Genomic DNA, 22,576 nt, shown 5'->3' with positions numbered 1-22,576 from the left:
AATACTGAGTTATATTTGCCTTTTTCATCAGCCAATGGTTATATGATATGGTCTAAGAAATGAAACACAAAAATCACAAAACTACAGTACTTATTGCTAATTAACTTTAACTAAGGTGAGGAAAAGAGGCTCCTCCATTTAAGAAGAGGCTGCCTGATTGGTAAATGATTGTGATTTGGTTTTTATTATTATTATGATTATTTTATATTATTATTACGGTTTCTTCTCTAATTCATTGGTTGATGGCCAGTCGAAGCACTGCAAAACCTTTCCACTCATCTATGGCAAGCACTTTCTAATGCTCTCCTGAGCAATTTCCTTTTTCTTTAGATGCATTCTGACCATTTACTTTAGTGCTTTGTTTACTTGTTCACAAAAGTTTAACGAGCCGACATGGGACCTGCTTCTGCATTCATTCGTAGCAATGCTGCTGCTTCCCGCATCTGCGATTGGGTGAATGTTTGTAGGTGGAATTTCTACCTCATGACAACATGAGCGGACGGCTATTTTGGTGTGATTGCGCTGACATAACCGCTTGCTGTCTTGATAAAAGAGTACAAATCAATAAATAACATATACTTTCGTTCGTGGTTTCTGACAAAAATAAAAAGATTTAGGCCGTTTTTCTAGGCTAACACGTCAATCCCTCAGTCACTTCTATTTACATTTGCAACTGGCTTTCCGCCTCATGCCGCAAAAGGTTACAACTTGTTTTCAGTTTCCAGAAATGTGTTATTCCGGAGAGCCAATGATGGTTATACAGCACAACAAGCATAGCATAGATCCACCGGCTCGTCCGTGCCAAGACCGTTTATATCAGTGGTCCTCAACTAGAAATGCTGTAGGTCCACTTTTTTTTTTTTTTTTAAGACCAAGGTCCGGTCCCATGCACGGCGGTCATGGGGAGCAGGGCTATATGCCAATTTAGTATGGTCAAGCCAAGCTTATACAAATCAACACTCCTCACAACCAACCAATAATGGGGTGCATGAAAATAACAATTATTCACTTTGCCAGTAATACAGCAAATAATGAGAGGTATTGTGTTGAGGCACAGGAACTCTTTTATTTTGTTAAGTTGTGCCTGCTTAATAATAGAAATAGCCCTTTTAGGGAAATAAGTCATTTTTACTTTAACTTTGTTAAACGGTAGTTGTCTTTTTTCCCCTTAATTTACAAAAACAAAACAAAATACTCATTTTACCAAAATAAATACTAAACATGAAAACAAAAATATCATTTTCATTTGTACAATTCCCCTTTTCACATCCCCTCTGAAATCACTCAAAAAATATATCAGAAGAGGAGTTAAGAACCATTTTAAATACTGACACAAGGGAGCACAGGAATGTGCAGTGCTGTTCTTCCACTAAAGGTGAATGCAACGTCTGAGGCATGCAAATATTATTTGAGGACGCCATTGGATGTTCATTCACCACGTTGCGGTGTTCTGCTGTTAAACAGCTGCAAAGATCCCCGGGTAGACGGGAGCAAAACTGCACACAATCGAAACCTCCCGCGATTCGTCTTGCCTAATTGTCTGTGTGCGGCTCTCCTGGGCTGAAGCTGTGAGGACACTGTGGCGTCGCGCATGCGTCTGTTTCCTGACACAATCATCCATTTTGAATGCGTGTGTATTGGGATAGACGCGTGCCGACGCTTATGTATGGACACACCTTAAATTCAGAGGAGCCAATCAGCGCATCTTTATCGCCGACATGCCCTGCTCAGCCAGGGTCCCCAGTTAGTCAAACATTATCCACACACAGTCGCGCTGCTGCGGTCCTCTGCAATACATCTGTTAGTGCACGCAAAGAATACAACGGATAATTTTAACAAGCGATCGCGGTAATGCACAGATTATAGTCCAAAAATATAAAATGTATAACGTAAAATTCACTTTATAATTGATTATTTTATACAATTTGCCGAGGGTCCGGACAGAGGATGTCGGCGGTCCAGTCGTGGATCGCGGTCCGCCAGTTGAGGAAGACTGGTTTATATACTGAAAAAGTTAGTCAACTGAGGTTATGTTTGTGTGAATATTTTCGGTGTAACCCAAATTGTTCATAAACAGGCCCCCTCATAACCTGATATTGGACTGTATATCAAAACCCTTCAGTTATTGTCAGCTTTGTAACACATCAAGATCAGCAAGTCGAAAGTGTCCTAATCTCACAAATCCATTTTGCATAGCGTCTTATATTATTGTGAACAGGCAAAAATGAGCGGCTCAGTCGGCATCCTTTGAGGGGTTAGCGGTGGTAAGTGGACTTGTCAAGAAACGGCAGGTTTATCAGGAAATGCAATACAACGTATCAGCAGTTTTAGCTGAACTGGACAACAGACATTTTCGCTCTTGCCTTCAAATCAAAAAGAAACACTTTTTGTCCAGCGAGCACCGTTGCTCCTTTTCCACTGCACAGTATCGGCTCAGCTCTACTCAACTGAAAACAATAAAAATAAGCCCTGAATGCATCAATTGGAACAACAATGGAAGTGCACAAGGGTCTATGGTAGTTACTTCTCAGTATGTGGCTGCTGGCCACAGTAAAGGAGCAACAAAGGCTCGGCAATATGGCCTAAAATTCCTTTCACTGTATAAAGTGAACCACTTCACAGTTATGGTATAACCTACAGGTAGAGTATATCACAGTTGTGGAAGTATTTCTGAATGGGGTTTTATGGTCTCCGAGCAAGGGTGAATTGATCGCACTTATAGGCAACATTTTATTTGAGAGATGACAGGGACAAATGGAGAATGTGGAGAATCTACTGCAGCATACAAAGCTAAGGGATAACAACACATTGAGCTAATGGCACGCAGATTGATTGCCATCATTTCCAGTTGAATGTTCTGAAAAATAAGAACAATGCAGCGCCCTTGTGCTACCTGCTCAGCATAATTGCAATTATGGCAAACCAGGTCCTAGAAATAGTACTCCAAAGAAACTGCAACTACCCGCTTTTGCAAGTGCAATGGTGTCACTTGTGAGTAGTCAAGTTGGTAGCATTCAGTTGTTTATTTTTTTACACGATGATCCGAGATGATGCACACACTGCACATAACAGGCAAAATGTTCTGAGTTTCTTTGTACCAACCACCTCACAATTTGTCCTCAAATTGCTTCTACCAAAGGCGAAGTGGACAATGATCCTGGATGTACCACTTGCATGTGCACTAAATGCCAAACAAAAGCAAGTCAAGGAGGAAGTGTTTTGAAGATGCCATACCTGTTTCTGGGGACAGGGATATGAGAGGAAGGGAGCGGTTGTCGCTCCATCTGTGGTACGTTCTGTCCTGGTGCTGGCCTGAAGCTGATGGCCATCTCCACCTGCCTCTCTTGAGTCCTGATGTCCAAGTGCATAAAGCTGCCTGGCGTTTGCCCATTTGTGCCTGAGCAGTGAGTAGGACTGGACCTCTTCAGGCTTGTAGTGCAACCAGTGTCTCTGTATTCACCCAGGCCAGTCTGGAAAATTCGGAGATGTAAATCAGGCTAACAATTGAAGGTACTGTATGAGTGCCAGGGATGTTGTTTTTCAGAAGATAAACTCTCATCTCAATTAGGAAACAAAACATAAAACTAAAGATAACAAAACAGTTATCCTTTCCAACTAAAGCGGTCAAAAGGATAAGGATGGGTCAGAGGTGTCTGTCAAACTAATTTTCTTCTCAGCCCACACCTTGGTTATGCTTGTCCACAGAGGGCCTTAATGTCAGAGAAAACTGAACATCAAAAAAATTACATCATCATGACCTTACTTAATAATGAGGTATGCACCGAGACCACTTTATTTTCAGAAGTACTTACAACTGAATACTCGCCAATAAAAATTACCGATACACAACCATGCTATTCAGTGTAGTTGCAATTGTGATGAAAATGTGTTTTATTTTAACGGAATATTGTTCAACAAACAGAAAACGAACTTCTGGTGAATGTGGTTCATTTACGGTACATGGCTACGGTGTTGTTTCACCCACGACTGTTTTGTACACATAAGAAGAACAAGCTAGCAATTGACCAAATGTCAACATTTCAGGCATTATCAGAGGTGGGTACTCATGTGCTACACTTACCGTACTCTTACTAAGCACATTTGTGAATAATATGTACCTGTCAACATACTTCTTTCTCTTACATCAGTGTTTTTGTTAAGAAGAAACACTACTTTTATTCCGTTACAACAAGCATACATTTTGCTCAGTACTTTTACAAACTCCATTTTCAAAAGAACATCTACTGTATGTCATACATCGTCATAAATGTCCACATTTCAGCCTACAGGAACTCCATTTCAAACTTGAGTTCGCATGTTGGGGTTTTCTATGTAATCTCAACCTGGTGAGCCTATTGTGCTTTTTGATGAGTGTGAATAAAGCAAGTTCATGAAAAACGTCAACAAAAAATCGTTTTTAGCAAATAATTAACTTGGAATTTTATGGCTGCAACACATCCCAGAAAAGCTGGTACAGGTGGCAAAAAAGACTGAGAACGTTTAAAATGCTCACCAAACACCTGCTTGGAACATCCCACAGGTGAACAAGCCAAGTGGGAACCGGTGGGTGCCATGATTGGGTAGAGCAAGCAAACACAAGCAAAAAATGGAGCAAGGTTCACTTCTTTGTGAACAACTGCATGAGAAAATAGTCGAACTGTTTAAGGACAATGTTCCTGAACATACGATTGAAAGGAATTGAGGGATTTCATAATCAACGGTCCATAATATCATCAAAAGGTTCAGAGAATCTGAAGAAATCACTGCATGTGAGCGGCAAGTCCGAACACCAACAATTGACTGCCCGCGACCTTTGATCCCTCAGGCGGCACCGCATCAAAAACCGACATCAATGTGGACAGGATATCACGACATGGGCTCAAGAACACTTCAGAAAACCAATGTCAGTAAATATAGTTCTGCGCTACATTCGTATGTGTAATTTAAAACTCTACCGTGCAAAGCAAAAGCTATTTATCAACAACACCCAGAAACCCCACCGGCTTCTCTGGGCCTAAGCTCATCCCAGATGAACAGATGCAAAGTTGCAAAGTGTTCTGTGGTCAAATGAGTCCACATTGCAAATTGTTTTGGGAAATTGTGGATGTTGTGTCCTCCAAGAGGGTGGCAGGGTGATCGACTGGTTAGCACGTCTGCCTCACAGCGCAGAGGTGCAGGGTTTGATTCCGGCTCCGGCCTTCCTGTGTGGAGTTTACATGTTCTCCCCGTGACCTAGTGGGTTTTCTCTGGATACTCCGGTTTCCTCCCATATTCCAAAAACATGCACGGTAGGTTAATGGGATACTCTAAATCAGGGGTGTCAAACTCATTTCACAAATGTGACATACGGCCTCGGTAGATGTCAAGTGGGCCGGACCATTAAAATAATACTCTGCTATAAATATAAACCAAAATAATATGTCTTTCCTTTGTTTTGGTCTAAAGAAGCAGAATAACTTGAAAATGTTGAAATTTAATGAACATATCTGTTCCAAAACATTTCATGAAGCACCTTAGATTTCCTTGGACAAATGTGCAATTTACTTTTATCATTCACATATATGCATTGCAACTGATCCCATTGATTGTACAAAGGCACAAAACCTTTACAAGTAATTAGTAGTGAAAAGATATAGACGTGCAATTTAATATTAAACGAGATTTATAAAGAAAGGAAATTTTAAACCATTGACACATGTGCATATACAATCTAAATTTAATCCCTGCCTACAAGTTACAAACTAAGGAGAGTGCTATTAAATGTGTAAAGAAATGTGAGCGCGCGTGGTTGTTCGTCTCTGTGTGCCCTGCGATTGGCTGGCAACCGGTTCAGGGTGTACCCCGCCTACTGCCCGAAGACGGCTGGGATGGGCTCCAGCACCCCCCGCCACCCTAGTGAGGATTAAGCGGTTCGGAAAATGGATGGATGGATGAATAAAGTATCCACATGTCCTTGATAGCATCTGCTGTGTTGGGTCTGTCTCAGTGACAGACTGAGACTGCTGTCTTCTACTCTGATCAAAACAGTGTTTCCCCTGGCAGATACTCCATGAATTGCACCTTATTGAAAATATTCATTCCGTGTTTTAATGCATTTTTTTCACTTTTAAATTATCCTGCGGGCCTGATCGAACCTCCATGGGGGCCTGTTTCTGCCCATGGGCTGTATGTTTGACACCCCTCTATAATTTAGAGTCTAAATTGTCCCTAAGTGTGATTGTGAGCGTGACTGGTTGTTCCTCTATGTGTGCCCTGTGACTGGCAACCAAGTTCAGGATGTACCTTTCCTAATGCCCAAGGAAAGCTGGGATAGACTCCAGCACGCCCGCGACCCTCGTGAAGATAAGTGGATTAGAAAATGGATGGATGGATCGTTGTCCTCCAAGCCAAAGAGGAAAAGAACCATCCGGACTCTTATAGACGGAAAGTTCAAAAGCCAACATCTGTGATGGTATGGGGCTGTGTTAGTGCCAAAGGCATGGGTAACTTACACATCCGTGAAAGCACTCTTCATGCTTAAAGGTCCAAACATGTTTTGGAGAAACATACACTGCCATACGAGCAATTACTTTTTCATAACCGTGCTTATTTCAGCAAGACAATGCCAAAACACATTCTGCATGTGTTCCAACAGTGTGGCTTTGTAGTAAAACAGTTCAGGTACAAGACTGGCCTGCCTGCAGTCCAAACCGGTCTCCCATTGAAAATGTGTGGCGCATTAAGAAGCATGAAACACAACAACAGAGACATTGGCTTGTTGAACAGCTGAAGCTGTACATCAAGCACGAATGGGAAAGAATTCCACCAATAAAACTGCAACAATGAGTGTCCTCAGTTCCCAAATGTTTATTGAATGTTGTTCAAGGAAAAGGTGATGTAACACAGTAGTAAACATGACCCTGTCCCAGCTTTTTTGGAACGTGTTACAGCCATAAAATTCTAAGTTAATGATTTTCTAAAAAATAATAATAAAAGGTTATCAGTTTGGCCATTAAATGTCTGTCTTTGTAGTGTATGAAATCAAATGTAGGTTGAATATCTTTTGCAAATCAGTGTATTCTGTTTATATTAGGTTTATCACAGCGTCCCAACTTCGTTGGAAGAGGGTTTGGAGACCAATGTCATTTACAGTCAAATTTACACCTAACAACAGCTTGGAGTCTTCAATGAACCAAACATGCATGTTTTTGGAATATGTGGTGAAGCCGACCGAGAAAGCCAGAGGCTGGATTTGTACACCCAGACTGTGAGACGGATGTGTTAACCACACCCCATCATGCTGCTAAATTCTTCTGGTTGACTTTGCCTTAATTTGCTGTCTTATAAATATAAAATGTATGTTACTACAGTGCACGTTCGTAGTTTACATTTTTGACATTTTTGAGAGTTATTCCGTTTTTTTCACATCACACATTACTCAGGATTTCAGTGTTTTTTTTCCCCCTATGAATTCATATTCAGCCAATTACTCACAGGTTTACTTTTCTCTTTTGCATGAGTCATATTATTCGAAAGTTTCAGGACTTGAGTACAGTGAGACTACTGTACCTACCTCTAGTCATGACTAATATGTTACGATGTGACAACATTTAAACCAGGTGCACATGTAGGCTTTCCGGGTGACGAAATTCAAAGCAACGTCAGGAGTGAACGCGGAAAACTTTGAGCAGTTACTAGAAGGAACAAGCGTGCAGCACACACAGCCGTTTTGCAGCCTGCATGTGTGCATGAGGCCAACTGGAGTTTTTTAGGCCTTTTGAAAAGCTCCACCCTGAAGTATGGAGAAGGGGGGAGGGGCACAACTTTGGTACCCTCTTTCCGGTGAACTTTGCTAACACACGAGTTCGGTCTGAAATTTTAATAACGCTTTCAAATTTGATGGAAGCCTGTTAAGAGTGTGTGGCGGCATGTGCGCCTTGGTCGGACGGTGCAAAGCTACGCGTAAAGGCATCAAACTTGTCACTCGAGTGCACACCACTATACGATGGGCCTGCGCAAAAAAATAAGAAAAGAAAAGACAGACAACGCACCTCCGTTGAAAGAATGTTTAAATTATCGACACTTACTTTTTCCCCGTCGTGCAACCTTCGTCCGTTCGCTTCAGCAGGGGCGTTATCCTTCGTCGCCTGGCCGTCTCGCACACATTTAAGGAGGACGGTCCCGTTTGTGGTCGCACCCGCCCGTAAGCCGCCGCCGGCGCTTTTCTCCAGCCGATTGTCACGGGGCACCGAGCGAGTTGGTCGGTAGCCGAAGTCCGCGCCGCCGAGCCGTGTCCCAACCACCGGTTTGTCCAAAACTGATCTCGAATCCATTTTAAGAGCGACCAAGTGTGGACTAAAGAAAGAAAATCCGCTTTCTGTAGATCTTAGTGCAAAATTTTCGAGTGAGATACATTTATCGGGATTGCTGGGAATTACTTGTATCGTCCTTCTACGTCTACTCTACGTGGGGCGGTTGGCTACCGGGGTTATCCAAAAAGCCGCCCGGTCCAGAGGATAAAAAGATTGTTTTGCCTCTTTCCTCCAAAAGAATGACACGCCCCCTGTGCTTCAACCCCATTGGCGGTGACCGTACATAAACATTACACTCTGGCACGCGTCCACAGCAAGGCTCTCGGTGATTGGTCCATTACCCCGTGTCATTCATTTCTGCATGTCATCTAATTGGTTTAGAGGGAGGGGTGGGCGTGCTCTTCATTTTACCGGCCGGTGTCTGTCGATGTCGACACCTTTTCGCCGGGCTGAAGCGATGAACAGAAAAAGGAAACATTCTGCGCACTTACGTTTATCAATCGAGATTATTGGTCGGAATGTTGTTGGACGCTTATATCAGTAGACCAGGGGTTCCCCAAACTGGGATCCAGGGATTTTGGGGTTAGATGAGCCATACTTTGGGAACAATAAAAAACAATTAGCTGTATACTATCATTCAAAAATACACATTCCTATACATGCGGACTGTCGCCCCAAAAAAAGAGAAAGAAAAATACTAAAGTAACTACACTTCCCACCTTAGCTTTGGGCCTTTCAAAACTTCAGATGTGAATGTGATGAATGATCACTTCCTGTAATCTGACATGCCTGCATGAATAAAGTATTTGTAAACAAAATTCACATGCTTGCAGTCTTGTTTTTAGGGACTGAATGCACCTTTTCCAGAAGAAAGAGCATAGTATAAAATGAGGAGTTTACAGCGTTGACCTGCTTGCAAGATTTGAATGTAGTTTTACGTCACTAATTCCCCATCAGTGTTTGACTAAAACCACGCCCCTCGCGGATTTACACGAGAAGTGCACTGTGTTTATGAGTCACGATTTATTCTTCATGTGTTTGATATAACTCAACAATGTTACAGGTTTTAGATTTTATTTTTTGGAATGTAAAAATGAAAACCAGGTCATAAATTTACCTGCCGAGCAGAAATGTTGACAGACACAATCCTGACAACAATTTACCAGTAAGTATGGTGTGGAAGAAAATAGAGTATATTCTGCAAACGTATTTATTATGAATATAATGTTGGTATAAATTAAAATAATATTTTTTCAGCGGAGATTTCGGCTGACAGTCTACGTTGGTGAGGCTGGATGGATGGCTGCTGGACCTGAGGAGGAGGAAAGACGAGTTTGGAACGTTTGGAACTGAGTGTCGGCGCCTGCAATTGAAGCGGATCTAGGTGGACCTGTCTTCATCAATGGGCGCTACAGCTTCTTGTTTACTTTCAAACTTAGCTGGTAGCAGACGCGTGTGTCGTCTTGCATGTTGTGATCATAAGATATCCTTTATTTGTCCCACACTGGGGAAATTTACAGTCTCCAGCAGCAAGAATGTGGGTAGAAAGAAGAAAGAAGAAAAAACAAACAAACACCGTTCAATGTCGTCATGACGTCTCTGAAACATCGGTGGAAGGAGACTTTGATTCTCTCCTTATTGTCGATGTTTTATGGAATACAATGTGTTCTGTTGTATTAATGTTTTATGTTAAATGTTCTATAAAGTGCTTTGTTACAGATGCAGCTGTTGAGAAAGCACTATAAAGAAAGATGGATGTATTTATGTGTTCATAGAATGATTTTATTTGCTATATGAGTTTATTATACTGTATTTGTCCAGACCGTGGGTCAGACATTGTGATACGAATCACTTCTTGTATTGTTACAGACCCAGTAAAGTCAATAAAGCATGTCAACTCAACAGTTGTTCCAGTAATAGATTTGTCATCTTGTAAAATTACTTTCTATTAACTGCATGTAACAAATTAAGGCAGTCGCATGTGACTGTGTGCTTTACTTGTGTTTTGTTAAGAGCTCACGTTAAAAGGATTATTGCTACATTCTACCCTGAATGGTACAAAGGAGGGTTTGTATCGATAAAAGAGAACAACATCGTAATGTGCCACTTTATTAAAAAAGTAAAAACTCACTTTAATATTTTATGAAGCTTAATATAAAACGTTACAATCCTTTGCATATCTGCACTGCCATAATATCTATTTGTGTGTATATTATATGTGTAAATATATGTATACATGTAAATATGTGTGTGTGTGTATATATATACACACACACACACACACACACACATATATATATATATATATATATATATATATATACACACACACACACACACACACACACACACACACATTGATGTACATAATACAGTGGCTTGCAAAATTATTCGGTCCCTTGGGACTTTTAGACCTTTTGCCACATTTCAGTCTACAAACATCAAGAAATAAAAAAACGATTATTTATTTTGAGAAGAATCAACACCAAATGGGACACAGTCATAAAGTGGAACGAAACTGCTATGATATGTTAAACTCGTCTTTTTTAGATATATAAAACTGAAAAGTGCGGCATGCAAAATGTTTCATCCCCTTGACTCTCAGTGTAGTCAACTCACTTCATAAATTCCCTGATAATTTGTGAACGATCCAGCTTTGACCTAAATGACTGATGAAGACAAATAGAGTGCACTTGTGTGTAATCTGGTTTTAGAATAAGCGCACCTATTATGGTCTCCGAAGTCTATCAACAGAATATTGGGTAGCAAACAGCATCAAGAAGACCAAGGAACACACCTCGTAGGTCCGGAATAAAGTTATGGGGAAGTTTAAAGCAGGATTAGGAGATGCAAATATTTCACAAACTTTAAACATCTCAAATGGAGAGAATATCGGACCACTGCAAAGCTACCAAGACCCGGCCAATCCATCTCAACTTTCAGCCCAAACAAGGAGAGCACTTATCAGAGATGCAGCCACGATGCCCATGTTCACTCACTCACTGAGCTGCAGAGATCCACAGCTGAGGTGGGGGGATTTGTCGATAGGACAACTATTACTCGCACATTCCACAAATCTAGTCTTTATGAAAGAATGGAAAAAAGAAAGCCATTTCTCAACAACCACAAAAAGTCCAATTTGAAATTTGACAAGCCACCTGAGAGACACTACAAACATGTGGAAGAAGGTGCTCTATTAGATGAAGCCAAAATTGAAGTTTTTCGACAACATTCAAATTGTTATGTCTGGCTTAAAAGCAACACAGACACCATCCCCACTGTCAAACATGGTGGTGTCAGCATCATGATCTGGGGTTGCTTTTCTTCAGCAGGGACAGGGAAGATGGTTAAAATTGTTGAGATTTGGCCAAATACAGGGCCATTTTAGACACAAAACCTGTTCGAGTCTGCAAAAGACCTTCTACTGGGACAGAAGTTAACCTTCCAACAAGATCATGATCCTACCCGTGAAGCAACATCTACAGTGGAATGGCTCAAAACTAAAAATACGCTGGGTTTAGAATGGTCAAGTCAAAGCCCAGACCAGTATCCAATTGAGAATCTGTGGAAAGATCTGAAAATTACTGTTCACCCACACTCTCCATCTAACCTTCCCGAGCTGGAGCCGATTTGCAAGGAAGAATCAGCAAAAATTTCAGTCTCTTGATGTGCAAAACTGATATGCCAAAAGACTTGCAGCGGTAATCGCAGCAGGAGATGCTTCTACAAAGTATGGGGGCCCGAATAATTTTGCACACTCCACTTTTCAGTTCTTTTATTTCTAAAAAAAATATTTTTAAGTATCATATGAATTTCATTCGCCTTCATGTTGATTCTTTGCAAAAAAAATAAAAAATAAAATAAAAATAAGATCAAATTTTCTATCTTTATGTTTAAAGCCTGAAATGTGGTAAAAAGTAAAAAAGTTCAAGTGGACTTTTTGACTTTCACAAGCCACTGTATATATATACAGTCTATACACACACACACGTACATATACTTACACATATATATATACACATATGTATACACACAGTATATACATATGTGTCGATTCTTTTCCAACTAAAACCCTGTGCTTTGAGAAGATACAACATTGGCTACAGTTGTCACAGCAGTTTTGGCCCATAACTATATCCAGAGACAATTAAAAACATCACCTGTATGTGCATGGAAAGCAGGAAACAATGTGCATTCAGAAATGACATGTCTGTGATAACCAGTTGAACCCCCCACCCCCACCCTTTCCCAACAAATATACTGCAAACTCTACATTGTGACAACATCAGAACAGCAGCAGAGTATTTGAGTATTTTACAGATGTACATATCTATACTGTATTTGTGCAGCGAACATTTGTCACCATCAGCGTACAACAATGTCCATCGGAATAGATCATATCAGTGCTTTGTATCAAGATAAAGAAAATGGGGCCTAAACTGACAGCCAGGGGGAGGATTACAAGTGCGGGCCAGCCAGCATTGTGCTGAGAGGCTTCTCAGCTGTTTGCCATTTTTCATTTCGGGCAGTTGCTGGGCCAATGCTGCATCGATGTCAGAATGGACCAAGCTTGACATCCACACTGTCAGAAGTAGACATTAAAAGGCCCTCTCCAGCATCGTGAGGGAGAGACGTGAAGAAGCGAGGGAGGCAAAGCCGGCTCTTTCTCCATTATTGGGGAGTGAAAACAGCTGGGGTAAGGAGTATAGGCAGGGGCAAAAAGTGCTTCCTCCCCTTAACTGGAAACGCACATGGCTCAGTGTTGCAGTGTGCACCAACCCATGTGTGTGTACGTGTGCGTGTGGGTGAAGAGGAGGAGGGTCTGTCAGATCTGTGTCCATTCGCGGTGATCCACATCCAGTCTCATGCTTGTGCTTCTTCTCCCTCCCCCACTGCAGAATATAAACAGTGAGGCTTCAATCAATCTTTTCTAGTTCCTCCCCTCCTGGTCGCTGCTTTGGAGGGGAAAAAATGCTGCTGTGCACTACATGGCAAAAAAAGTACAGAAGAAGACTAACAAACATGAGATTAATAAAGTACCACAATAATTGTTTTAGCTCCATATATTAATGCATGCACTTTTTGGATCAAGCAGGATAAATTGCACCAATACAGACCAGACTCGATTCATGGCAGTGGCATGAGCTATTCATCGTCCAAAAGGGGGGAAAAAAAAGAACAGTGCAATAAAATACATTTGTGCCTTTGTTTCTACGCACGTTCTCACACATTAACACTTCGAACATATGCTACTCACCCTTTAAACATTTGCATGATTCTCTCACAGTGAGCTCATTCTACTATATGCTTCATCGCTCTTGCCTCATAACCTCGCGGCAATTTATTAAGGGTTTATTTTGTCCTCCGTTCTTTTGTTAACGTTCCCCAAAGCTACATGAAAAGACATTGTTTACAAATGAAGGATGCGGAGGCCGTAGAGCAAGCTGAGGAGGGGGAGAGAGGCAACCGTCCAGAGGACACTCCACGGCTGTTTTCTTTGGAGTGCAAGCTTTCTGTTGCTATTCCAACCACCAAATGTCAAAAACCACAGAGAGAGCAACTTTTGATTTGGAGCCAGGGAGCAACCAGAACATTGACAGCCTTTCAGTAAGATATATGGACCAGCTTTTCTGCGGATGTTGAGTGCAATAGTACAATGGCCATACAATCACATTTAAAAGGAAAAATAAGTCACTTATTTGATAAAGTATTTAGGAAGAGATAACTCTTTTGCACTCGTACGGAAACGGTTTTGTATTGTGAAATCTGTCACCCGTGCAACTCTTGCTCAATACTCTGGCAACCTCGGACCTGATCACTTTACCCTGTAAATTGCTGCCAAACATGCATGCATGAATGTGCGTGCTTGTGTGTGTGTGTGTGTTTGAGAGCGAGACAGTGAGAATGGGGGAGAGAGAGAGAGAGGTGTGTCATCAAGCCTCAGGCTACAGATAGATATTTGTCAAATCTGAGCATGAATTGCTAACTGACGTCATAACTACCTTGAGGATTACGTTGTGGACCAAACCAAACACAGAAGAGATGCCAAGAGGGCCGCTTTTGATCACTGCCAGTGAGTTTAGGGCACATTGATGGTGGTGTGTGAAATAAACGCCTTCACTAGTCTTGGCTCACATTTGAGGTTGAGCAGCCCGACAAATGACCTGCCGGCCTTTGTTTGTACAAAACACCAGAACTCTCCCTGCCAGGCAACAGGTCAGTGTGCACAAGGAACCTGTTTCAGATGTTTGCTTAGGTTGAGCTGAGCTCCAAAAATCTCTGACATCCATCTGCTTAGATTACATAAATGCTCCCAAGTGTGTGTGTGTGTGTGTGTGTAACGGCTCGCACTGTGGCCTCCTTTGCCTAATATAGATAGCATCATTACCACTGCTCTCTGTGCTTTGCACAAATCATGCATTTACATTTTCTTTACTGATAGTCATTTCAAATGTACTCAAATTTTGTGTTACACCACATGTCAAATAAAGACCGTTTGTACAAAAATAAAGATATTATGGAAAATGATGCCCATAAAGATGAGTAAAGTCAATTGTACTGTGTTTTGAAAACGAATATTCCAGTTGTCTTCTCCATTTCTCTTTTTGATAAAACATGTTGGTCCTTTTAGGGTCGAGGCTGGTTCAAAACTACAGACTGATGTAGGAAAAGTCTGAACCTGGATTAAAACCCTGTTTGTACCTGATGTCAACACAAATTTCATCATCACTTTGTTTGTCTGGAGAAGTCATCGGACCTCAAAGTATGTACAGCAGCCTTATGGCAAGTGAACAGGACTGTCCCCGTTATGATCTCTTTTGGGACGGCTCTGCGTGTCTGCCAGCTACAGGCCGGTGACATACATCTCCATTCCATCATTAAATGTGAAGATGGTGGTGGTGCTGGAGCTGTTGCCCCCTTTCACATCACTGATGGTCTCATAGAAGTTATCTCCCACAGGAAGGCCTCGAACAGGCAGGGGGTTGGATGCGGAGCCCTGAGGTGCAACTGATGGCGCCTGTTGCTTCTTCCGCTTGAGGGTGGCGGTAGCGCCGGCCGTGTTGTTACTGGCGCCGGCCTGCTCACGCTTACGATGGCTGTCAATGGTAGCGTACGCAGTGTCGGACTCTGCTGCCACGCACGCGGGCCAGGCCCTGTCACCTGTCGGCTCGTAACACGGCTCCTCCTGGGAACGTGCCTGGGCCTGGACCCCTCGGCCCCGGCCCTTTCCTCTTTCCCCACCAAAGGAGCGCGGAAGGGTCTTCGCTCCATTGCTCTCCAAGGGAGACTTTTTCTTCTGGGTTTTGCACACAATGGAGTAGGTGTCGGCAATCTGACAACAAAAAATGAGAGTGACTGCTGGGTTAACCGCATTCAGCTATGGATACATGTGTCCTCAATTTAATCACAGTATGAAGTCAACTTCTCTACAAATGATGGACGAGAGGGCCGAACTGACATTCTGGTTTATCACAGACGTGTTTGAAAGGGTTGAATTCAGCACTTTGCGCATAAACATGCCATTATGTACTGCATTGATGAGTGCGATTGTGTTTGCGCCAAACATACCTTTTGGAATTATGGGCAAAAAGTGCAGTGGTGTGGTCTCAGCAGACCATAACAAATGTTCCCACGTTTGTTATGGTCCAGTGAAATTAAGTTGACCTGTTGGGCCGAAATTCCAAAATGTGCATTTGGCGACTGCTCATCACCAAAAGAACAACAAAACTCGAATGAAGCATGGTTGGGGCAGCGGAATAACACTTTATTGAATTCGATTTTGTTTTGCTTTTCCTTAGCTGCACTGGGAACTGGGGACGACTTAGCGGGGATTATGTTCAAAATAACTGTCAGTGTTAGGACAAAACCTTCAGGCTTTGGCTAGAAATTTAAAAAAAAAAAAGAAAAAAGGGAAAATCCCACCAAAACATCTGAACTGTATTTGGGGTTAATCTGAGGTACTTTAAATCAGTGTTTTTCAATCTTTTTCGAGCCAAGGCACATTTCTTCTAATTGAAAAAAATCTCGCGGCACACCACTACCTGAAAATGTGAAAAAAGCATATTTTAACAATTAAATGTTACATTTTTACTATAAGCGTTTCTTTAACATTGAAAATTAACGCAATATTGCAACACATTGAATAGGAATCACATCAACATCAATCCAATATTTGGTGCATTCGTTTTAATGGCAAGTTTAATATCGTCAATTAGTCAACCAAACTTGCTCAGGGTCGGAGTTTTTTTCTGTGTGACAGTCGGTTCTTTTTCTCCCGGTTATTTGCGCTCTCCCACAATATTGTACTAATCCCTTTTCCCATTTTGAGTCTTTGTATAATTCCAACATCATTCAAATGACTTTTCTGCTGAATGTGTCGCTTGAGGTGTAGTCCAGCTTCCATTTAGTCCGTAGTTTTCCATCGGAAAATTTGCTTCCAGCTTAAGATTTGCTGCATGTTTTGCAAAGCAGGCCTTTCTCACTCGAAAAAGAAAATATCTCACCCAGTTTTTGGAATGTAAAATTTCCATTCATTGTGCCGAGAACTCTCACATGCTGTTCCATTTTCACCTCTCCACTCCTCACCGCTGCTTACCCGCCCAACTCCAATGGGAGCCTATCAGCTTCGGCTAAACAAGCCCCAACATAATGGCAGCCAATCAATGTTCGCTTAAGGCTGTGACTGACAGTTGTTTCCCCACCCTCAACAACTCGAACACAGGAAGCCAACACATAAAAAGGCTATGAGAAAAAGGCAACCCACCTCCAGAAACAATAAAGGCAGAGCTTAAAATTTAGATTAACGCGATTTTAAAAAATAACGCGCTAAATGTGACTGTAATTAATTAATCACAATTAACGCGATAATTTGACACCTCTACCCAAAAACATTACTTAAGTGGTCGTAACCAAGTAAAGCTATCACATGACTACACACCCCTGACCTATACCACATGGAATATTTGCAGCCTAAAGTATTTCAGGCAAAATGATACAATGTCCGAACATAGGAGAAAACTTTGTAGACTGCTAATTTGAGGTGTGAGCAGGGTGTGTGGGCAAGAGAGTGGCACTGTGTTTGCTCTGTGCTGTAACCTGACCTACTTTGACAGGCCAGGATAAGACAGAGTAAACTGTGTTATCGCTTCGTCGAGGTCTAGGCGGAGAGTCGGCGTTAGTCTCTCAGTGGATAGACCTGTTAAAGTTTCACAAGTGCTTTGGCAACACAACAGCGAGGTACGGTGTGAAAGATCTGGACGCCAGCCAACCCGCTGACAGAAAAAACCTGCTCAGTGGTTTTCACGAATGGACTTTGCTCACATTTCAGTTGCCTCAAATGAGCCATTGTCATTGGAAGTGTGTGCACATGAATACAATGCACGAAGGCTGGGCAATTATGGAAAAACATAATCATCGTGAATATTTTGATTGATATTGAAATCAATCAATTAGAGCCCAGATTCGAACCCTGGACCTCTGTACTTTGTGGCATATGTGCAAACCTGCCGGCCAGCATTAGTACTTTGTTTCTAAAATTAAAAATGTCTTGACTTCAAGTATGCAATGCGTAATTCCATTTTGTTGTGTGTATCGGGTTAAAATAAAGGACAGCTGAGGTGTAAGTGAACAGCTTAAAGCACACTAAGGGAGAGCAGAAGCATAACACTGGTCCCACGCATGTTTCAAGGAACATGTGCCTTCAGTGCGCTTTCACAATGAAGGAACTTGCAAACAAACACACTCGACATATTAATCGTTTTCAATTTATTATGTCGGTGTAAATTTGTCCGCCGGAAGCGGGTAGTGAAGCCTGTGTGAGGTCGTGTGGGGAATTGGGATAATTACTGCCGTGACTTGTGGCATTTTTGTGTCAAAATTCCACCAGCCAGGCAGCACAGGAGCAGATGACTGTGGGACGTGTGTGTGTTTACCTTCTCCACCTAAACCAGCAGCTCAACTTCACAGTCAATGGCAATGTGCACTTTCTTGCACACACCTCATATCCCATTCTAACAAAACTCTCAGAAGAAGGAGCCACACAAGTATCTTGACTCCCATTGCGTTTTTACCGATCTCAAATTACGATTCAATTTGAATACAGCGGTGCCTTGAGATATGAGTTGAACTAAAACCGTGTGGCAAAAAAAGATTCACACATAGAGGAGTGAATATCACGGTTTGCTACAGGGCCCATTTTTTAGTTTTTATTTTTGCACCGCCCCACCCCAAATTCCCTACAAAAAACACTGATACACATTCATTACATGTTTTCCATGAAAAACGGAACATAAATGAAGAAAAATAAACCTGGAAAAAACTGACACACCCTATATGTTTTAAAATATTGAAAAAAATATAATAACATATCAGGGAATATGCAAATCTGCATCGACTGTTAAATTGTAATATCACCAGTCACCACTAGATGGTAGACATGTCTTTACTTGCACTTACACTGGGTCCTATATTTCCCTACACTGCAACATGAGTAGCCTAAATATTTTTTTGCGGATTGGATGGATTTTGCAATAAAAGTTCGAACCGGCGGAGAGGGAGCCGAGTGTGTGATGGCGGAGCAACTAAACCGTCGTTCGCTCTCAGAGATCCGCTCTCGCCGATATTGAAGACAATTTTCCTGTGTGCCGAGTCATTTCTTTAACTTTGTCCGAGAAAATCTCTGACACATTGCCACTATAATTCAGTTGAATTTAACTTGAAATTCAATACACAAAATATTTTTTTAAAAATCAGTTTTTTGTTTATGTGTGCCCTGTAATTGGCTGGAAACCAGTTCAGGGTGTAACCTGCCTACTGCCCCGACACAGCTCGACGAGGCTCCAGCTTGCCCGCGAACCTCGTGAGGAGAAGCACTTTGGGTAATGGATGGATGGATGAACTGACCTGCAAAATGATCATGGCTTCAAAGTAATTTTATGTGGAGGACAAAGGATATGTGCCTGTGATTTACAGTAGCTTATTTTATGATCTGTCTAAAATGGTGTTTTCCATCGATGGCATTAAGCTAAACTGCCATTTGCGTGGCAGGGTGAGATAATTGTTTTAAAAACACAACATGTGATTATATTCATTTTATGTTTAGTTTTCAAGTAAACATCAGGTGACCGTGGCAAATAAACAGTTTGACTCTTTTATTGATGAATTGTTCATTATTTGCCCAACTGCTGCTTATTGGGAAGTGAGTTGTGTTGGGTCACTGATATCTCAAGGCACCACTGTATTATGAGAACACACTTTATTTTGTAACCTTTTTGGAAACATAAAATATCAAGGCTTGAAGCGTTTTCACAAACTGTGCACCGTGCATGTCTGAGCAAACGTGTGTGCTTTTTGTGCACACACAGTTTGCAACATTGCGCAGCACAGGAAGGAAGTCACAAGACAGTGGGGATTTCAGAACTGGGCTGCAGCTGTTGAGGAAGCCCAAACATTGTATGTTGTCTTTTCGCCTCCCCTCTGCCGGGTTTCTTTTCTATTATGACTCTCCTACAGAAGAGACAAATTATACGGGCAGCTACAAACTGCAAACTGGGGAACGTGGCAATGAACAAGTCAGAGAAAGACATCAAAGCAGACAGCAAAATTGAGATAACACAACGTGCAGTTAAGGCCAGCCACTCTGGAAGCAACAGTCGACTGGTCTTATGTGCCTGTAGAATTCTACAACTACATTCTAACTCTTGACTTTTGACTTAAAGAGTTTTAGAGAGGGAAAACCGCCCTGGGCCGATTACATTCGTTAAACACACACAAAAGATCAGGTTAGTAGTCCCCCAGAAGTGCCAAGTATGTCTGACATGACGGCTCCACAACTGTTTGGAGCTGTCAGCGTGCCGCACGAGCGCAGGGAGAAAGAAAGAGCGGATTGCGAGTGGATTAACGGGGGAGGAGCTGCTGCATGTGGAAGCAGATGTGGTTGGATATGCGACTTTGAGACATGATTGGACAGTGCAGACTTCCTGCTCTCGCCACCAGACATCTCCTCCCCATATAATTAGGAAGAATAGGTCTGATGGCAAGCCAGTGCCCAGTTGGGGATCATCCCATTCAGCCTGGGAAGGAAGACATGGTGTTTGAGAGGGGAAAAAAAACCTCTGTGGATGAGAAGCGGAGATTAGATTTTAGGAGCGAGTGATGCTTAGGTTGGATCCATCTGGTGGATTGTAGCTTAGAGGGGGTGCCAGGGGATTGTGGCCAAGGTTCATGCAAGGGGGTTGGGCCTGCGGGAGGCGTGTAATCTAACCTCTGGCTGCAAGCCGAGTATGACAGGAAGGTCACAGGGCAGCCATGTTATGACGGCATGCCCAATCAAAGGGGCGCCCCTATCTATAAACACAGCAGCCACAAATCACAGATCTTTCTGTCCGTCTGTATGCCTGCATGCACCTTCCTCTACCACCAAAGATACGCTACCTCCTTGGCAGTGGGGGGCGACGGGTGCCCCTGTCCGTTCTCGATGCGGTGGGGCGGCGGGTGCAATGTGATGATATCGTCATCTTCTGGTGGCTTCCAGATGTACTGCTCACCGTTGCCCATGAACACCGGTTCCTGGCACACACAAATCAAATGATGAATTCGGGCAGTTCGGGCAGCTATTGCGGTTTACAATCTGGAAAGAAATCCAAAACCAAAATGCACACTGCAGCAGTTCTTTTTGTGATTTCTTGTAAAATTAGACCAAAGAGTTAAAATACTGATCTGGATGGAATAAGGGGACCCCTGCAAAATTGATGAGATTTTGCTATTTAAATAGGTACTGTAAAGTTCAAACAAAACATTGTTGTAACATGCCCAATGGTTGGGTGGTGAGCGCTTTGACCTCACAGTGCAGAGGTGCAGGGTTTGATTCCCGGCTCAGGCCTCCCTGTGTGGAGTTTGCATGCTCTCCCCGGAATCGAACCCCCAAACTGAGAACTGCGAGGTGGACATGCTAACCAGTCGCCACAGTGCCTCCTCGAAATGTACATATAAACATGAAATAAATTTTCTGCCTACATTGTGACCATATCACACAAAATAGTCCTTCATAAGATGGCAGTTCAATTCAGTTACGACTTTTGGAGACTTTCTTTTTCTAACCAAACATAATAAAAATAGATGTTAGCACTCTTCACGGATTTAATTTGCTTGCATGCTGCTTGAGGTACAGAAGAACTTGTCGATACCTGTTCAGACAGCAACCTACCCACAAGTTCCATGCAAATCATCGCTTCAAATATACTCTTTTCACATTAGCATACAGAGAGAGATACACCCCTTAGGCATATTGTGGAAAATGGAAAGGAAACAGAAAACTGCTTGCCATACTATTGCAAAAAAAAAATAATAATAAAAAACATATTGCCATGCATATATAAATAGAAGCAACTTGAGCTTTCACGCTCACACTTTATAATCTGTACTGCGTAATATGTACTTCAAACACCACGACTGTTCAATAACTGCAGGCAATTGCACGCAATTAGAAACCAGTTACAGTATGCAACATGCGAGCATTGTCAAAACGGCATTCACTCATCCAGAGTCGAGACACTGTGTATTCGGAGCCAGAATAAAATCGCTTCAGGATGTCGGCATTATTTATCGGTCAGCTGGCTACCTGTTTGCCATTTCTAGGCAGACTTGCTGATAGACTCAACGGGAGTACACACTCACACACACACACACACACACACACACACACACACACACACACACACACACACACGTACGCGCATGCACACAAACACATTGAGGCGGCTTGGCAGCCCACCAAGTTCTTACATAATGTATCTTTCCACTCTTTACAAGCCAGTAATATGGCACTGCAGCACACAGCAAAGAGGCAGAGGATCCACATCTGCACTCACAAATGCGGAAATATGCACACTCGTGTTTACTGATTTAACAACACACATCAAAAGTACAAACACTAGCTAACAATGTCAAGGACATCGACAGTTGAATATACAAAGAATTAAACTATATTAGGCGCCAGCAAAAGCACAGGAAAGGCCAGCCGATCATGGTTCTTCTCAGGAATGCCCGAAAAACTAAGATCACGCCTGCCACCAAATAACATTTATTGTATTTATTACAAAGTACATAGACCCGAATAGTGAGACACAAAGTTAAGAATGGAAATTTAGTTAGCTGTTGTACTTAGTGAAAACCCCCCCAGATATTTTTGGGAATATAATTTAAATGTAAATGTCATATTTACAAACAGGTAGCCAGCTGACCGTTATGAATATGTGAAAATCGACATAAAAATGTGCTAGAATGAG

The 22,576-nt window shown here is 42.1% G+C and overlaps 2 protein-coding genes across 10 annotated transcripts in view; both read right to left on the bottom strand.

The window, feature by feature from the left end:
• The window catches only part of slc2a4rg (SLC2A4 regulator), a 60,931-nt gene extending 52,380 nt beyond the window's left edge, over positions 1-8,551 (bottom strand). Inside the window, exons 1-2 of the mRNA XM_086124572.1 lie at positions 8,067-8,551; positions 3,235-3,470 (exon numbers count right to left, since the gene is read on the bottom strand). Coding sequence (XP_085980698.1) covers positions 3,235-3,470; positions 8,067-8,312 — 482 coding nt within the window. The 5' untranslated portion in view covers positions 8,313-8,551. The remainder of the gene's footprint in view (positions 1-3,234; positions 3,471-8,066) is intronic.
• A 1,833-nt stretch (positions 8,552-10,384) lies between these two features.
• The window catches only part of LOC147211257 (uncharacterized), a 54,134-nt gene continuing 41,942 nt past the window's right edge, over positions 10,385-22,576 (bottom strand). For all 9 annotated transcript variants that reach the window (XM_086124529.1, XM_086124547.1, XM_086124539.1 and 6 more), the window contains 2 exons: positions 20,724-20,858; positions 10,385-15,624 (listed from right to left, as the gene is read on the bottom strand). In XM_086124529.1, the coding sequence (XP_085980655.1) occupies positions 15,136-15,624; positions 20,724-20,858 (624 nt within the window). In that variant the 3' untranslated portion in view covers positions 10,385-15,135. The remainder of the gene's footprint in view (positions 15,625-20,723; positions 20,859-22,576) is intronic.

The sequence above is a fragment of the Hippocampus guttulatus genome, chromosome 1, assembly GCF_054856545.1.
Source record: "Hippocampus guttulatus isolate MCC_2025c chromosome 1, RoL_Hgut_1.0, whole genome shotgun sequence".
Taxonomy (NCBI): Eukaryota; Metazoa; Chordata; class Actinopteri; order Syngnathiformes; family Syngnathidae; genus Hippocampus; species Hippocampus guttulatus.
This window is presented reverse-complemented; position numbering and strand designations above follow the sequence as displayed.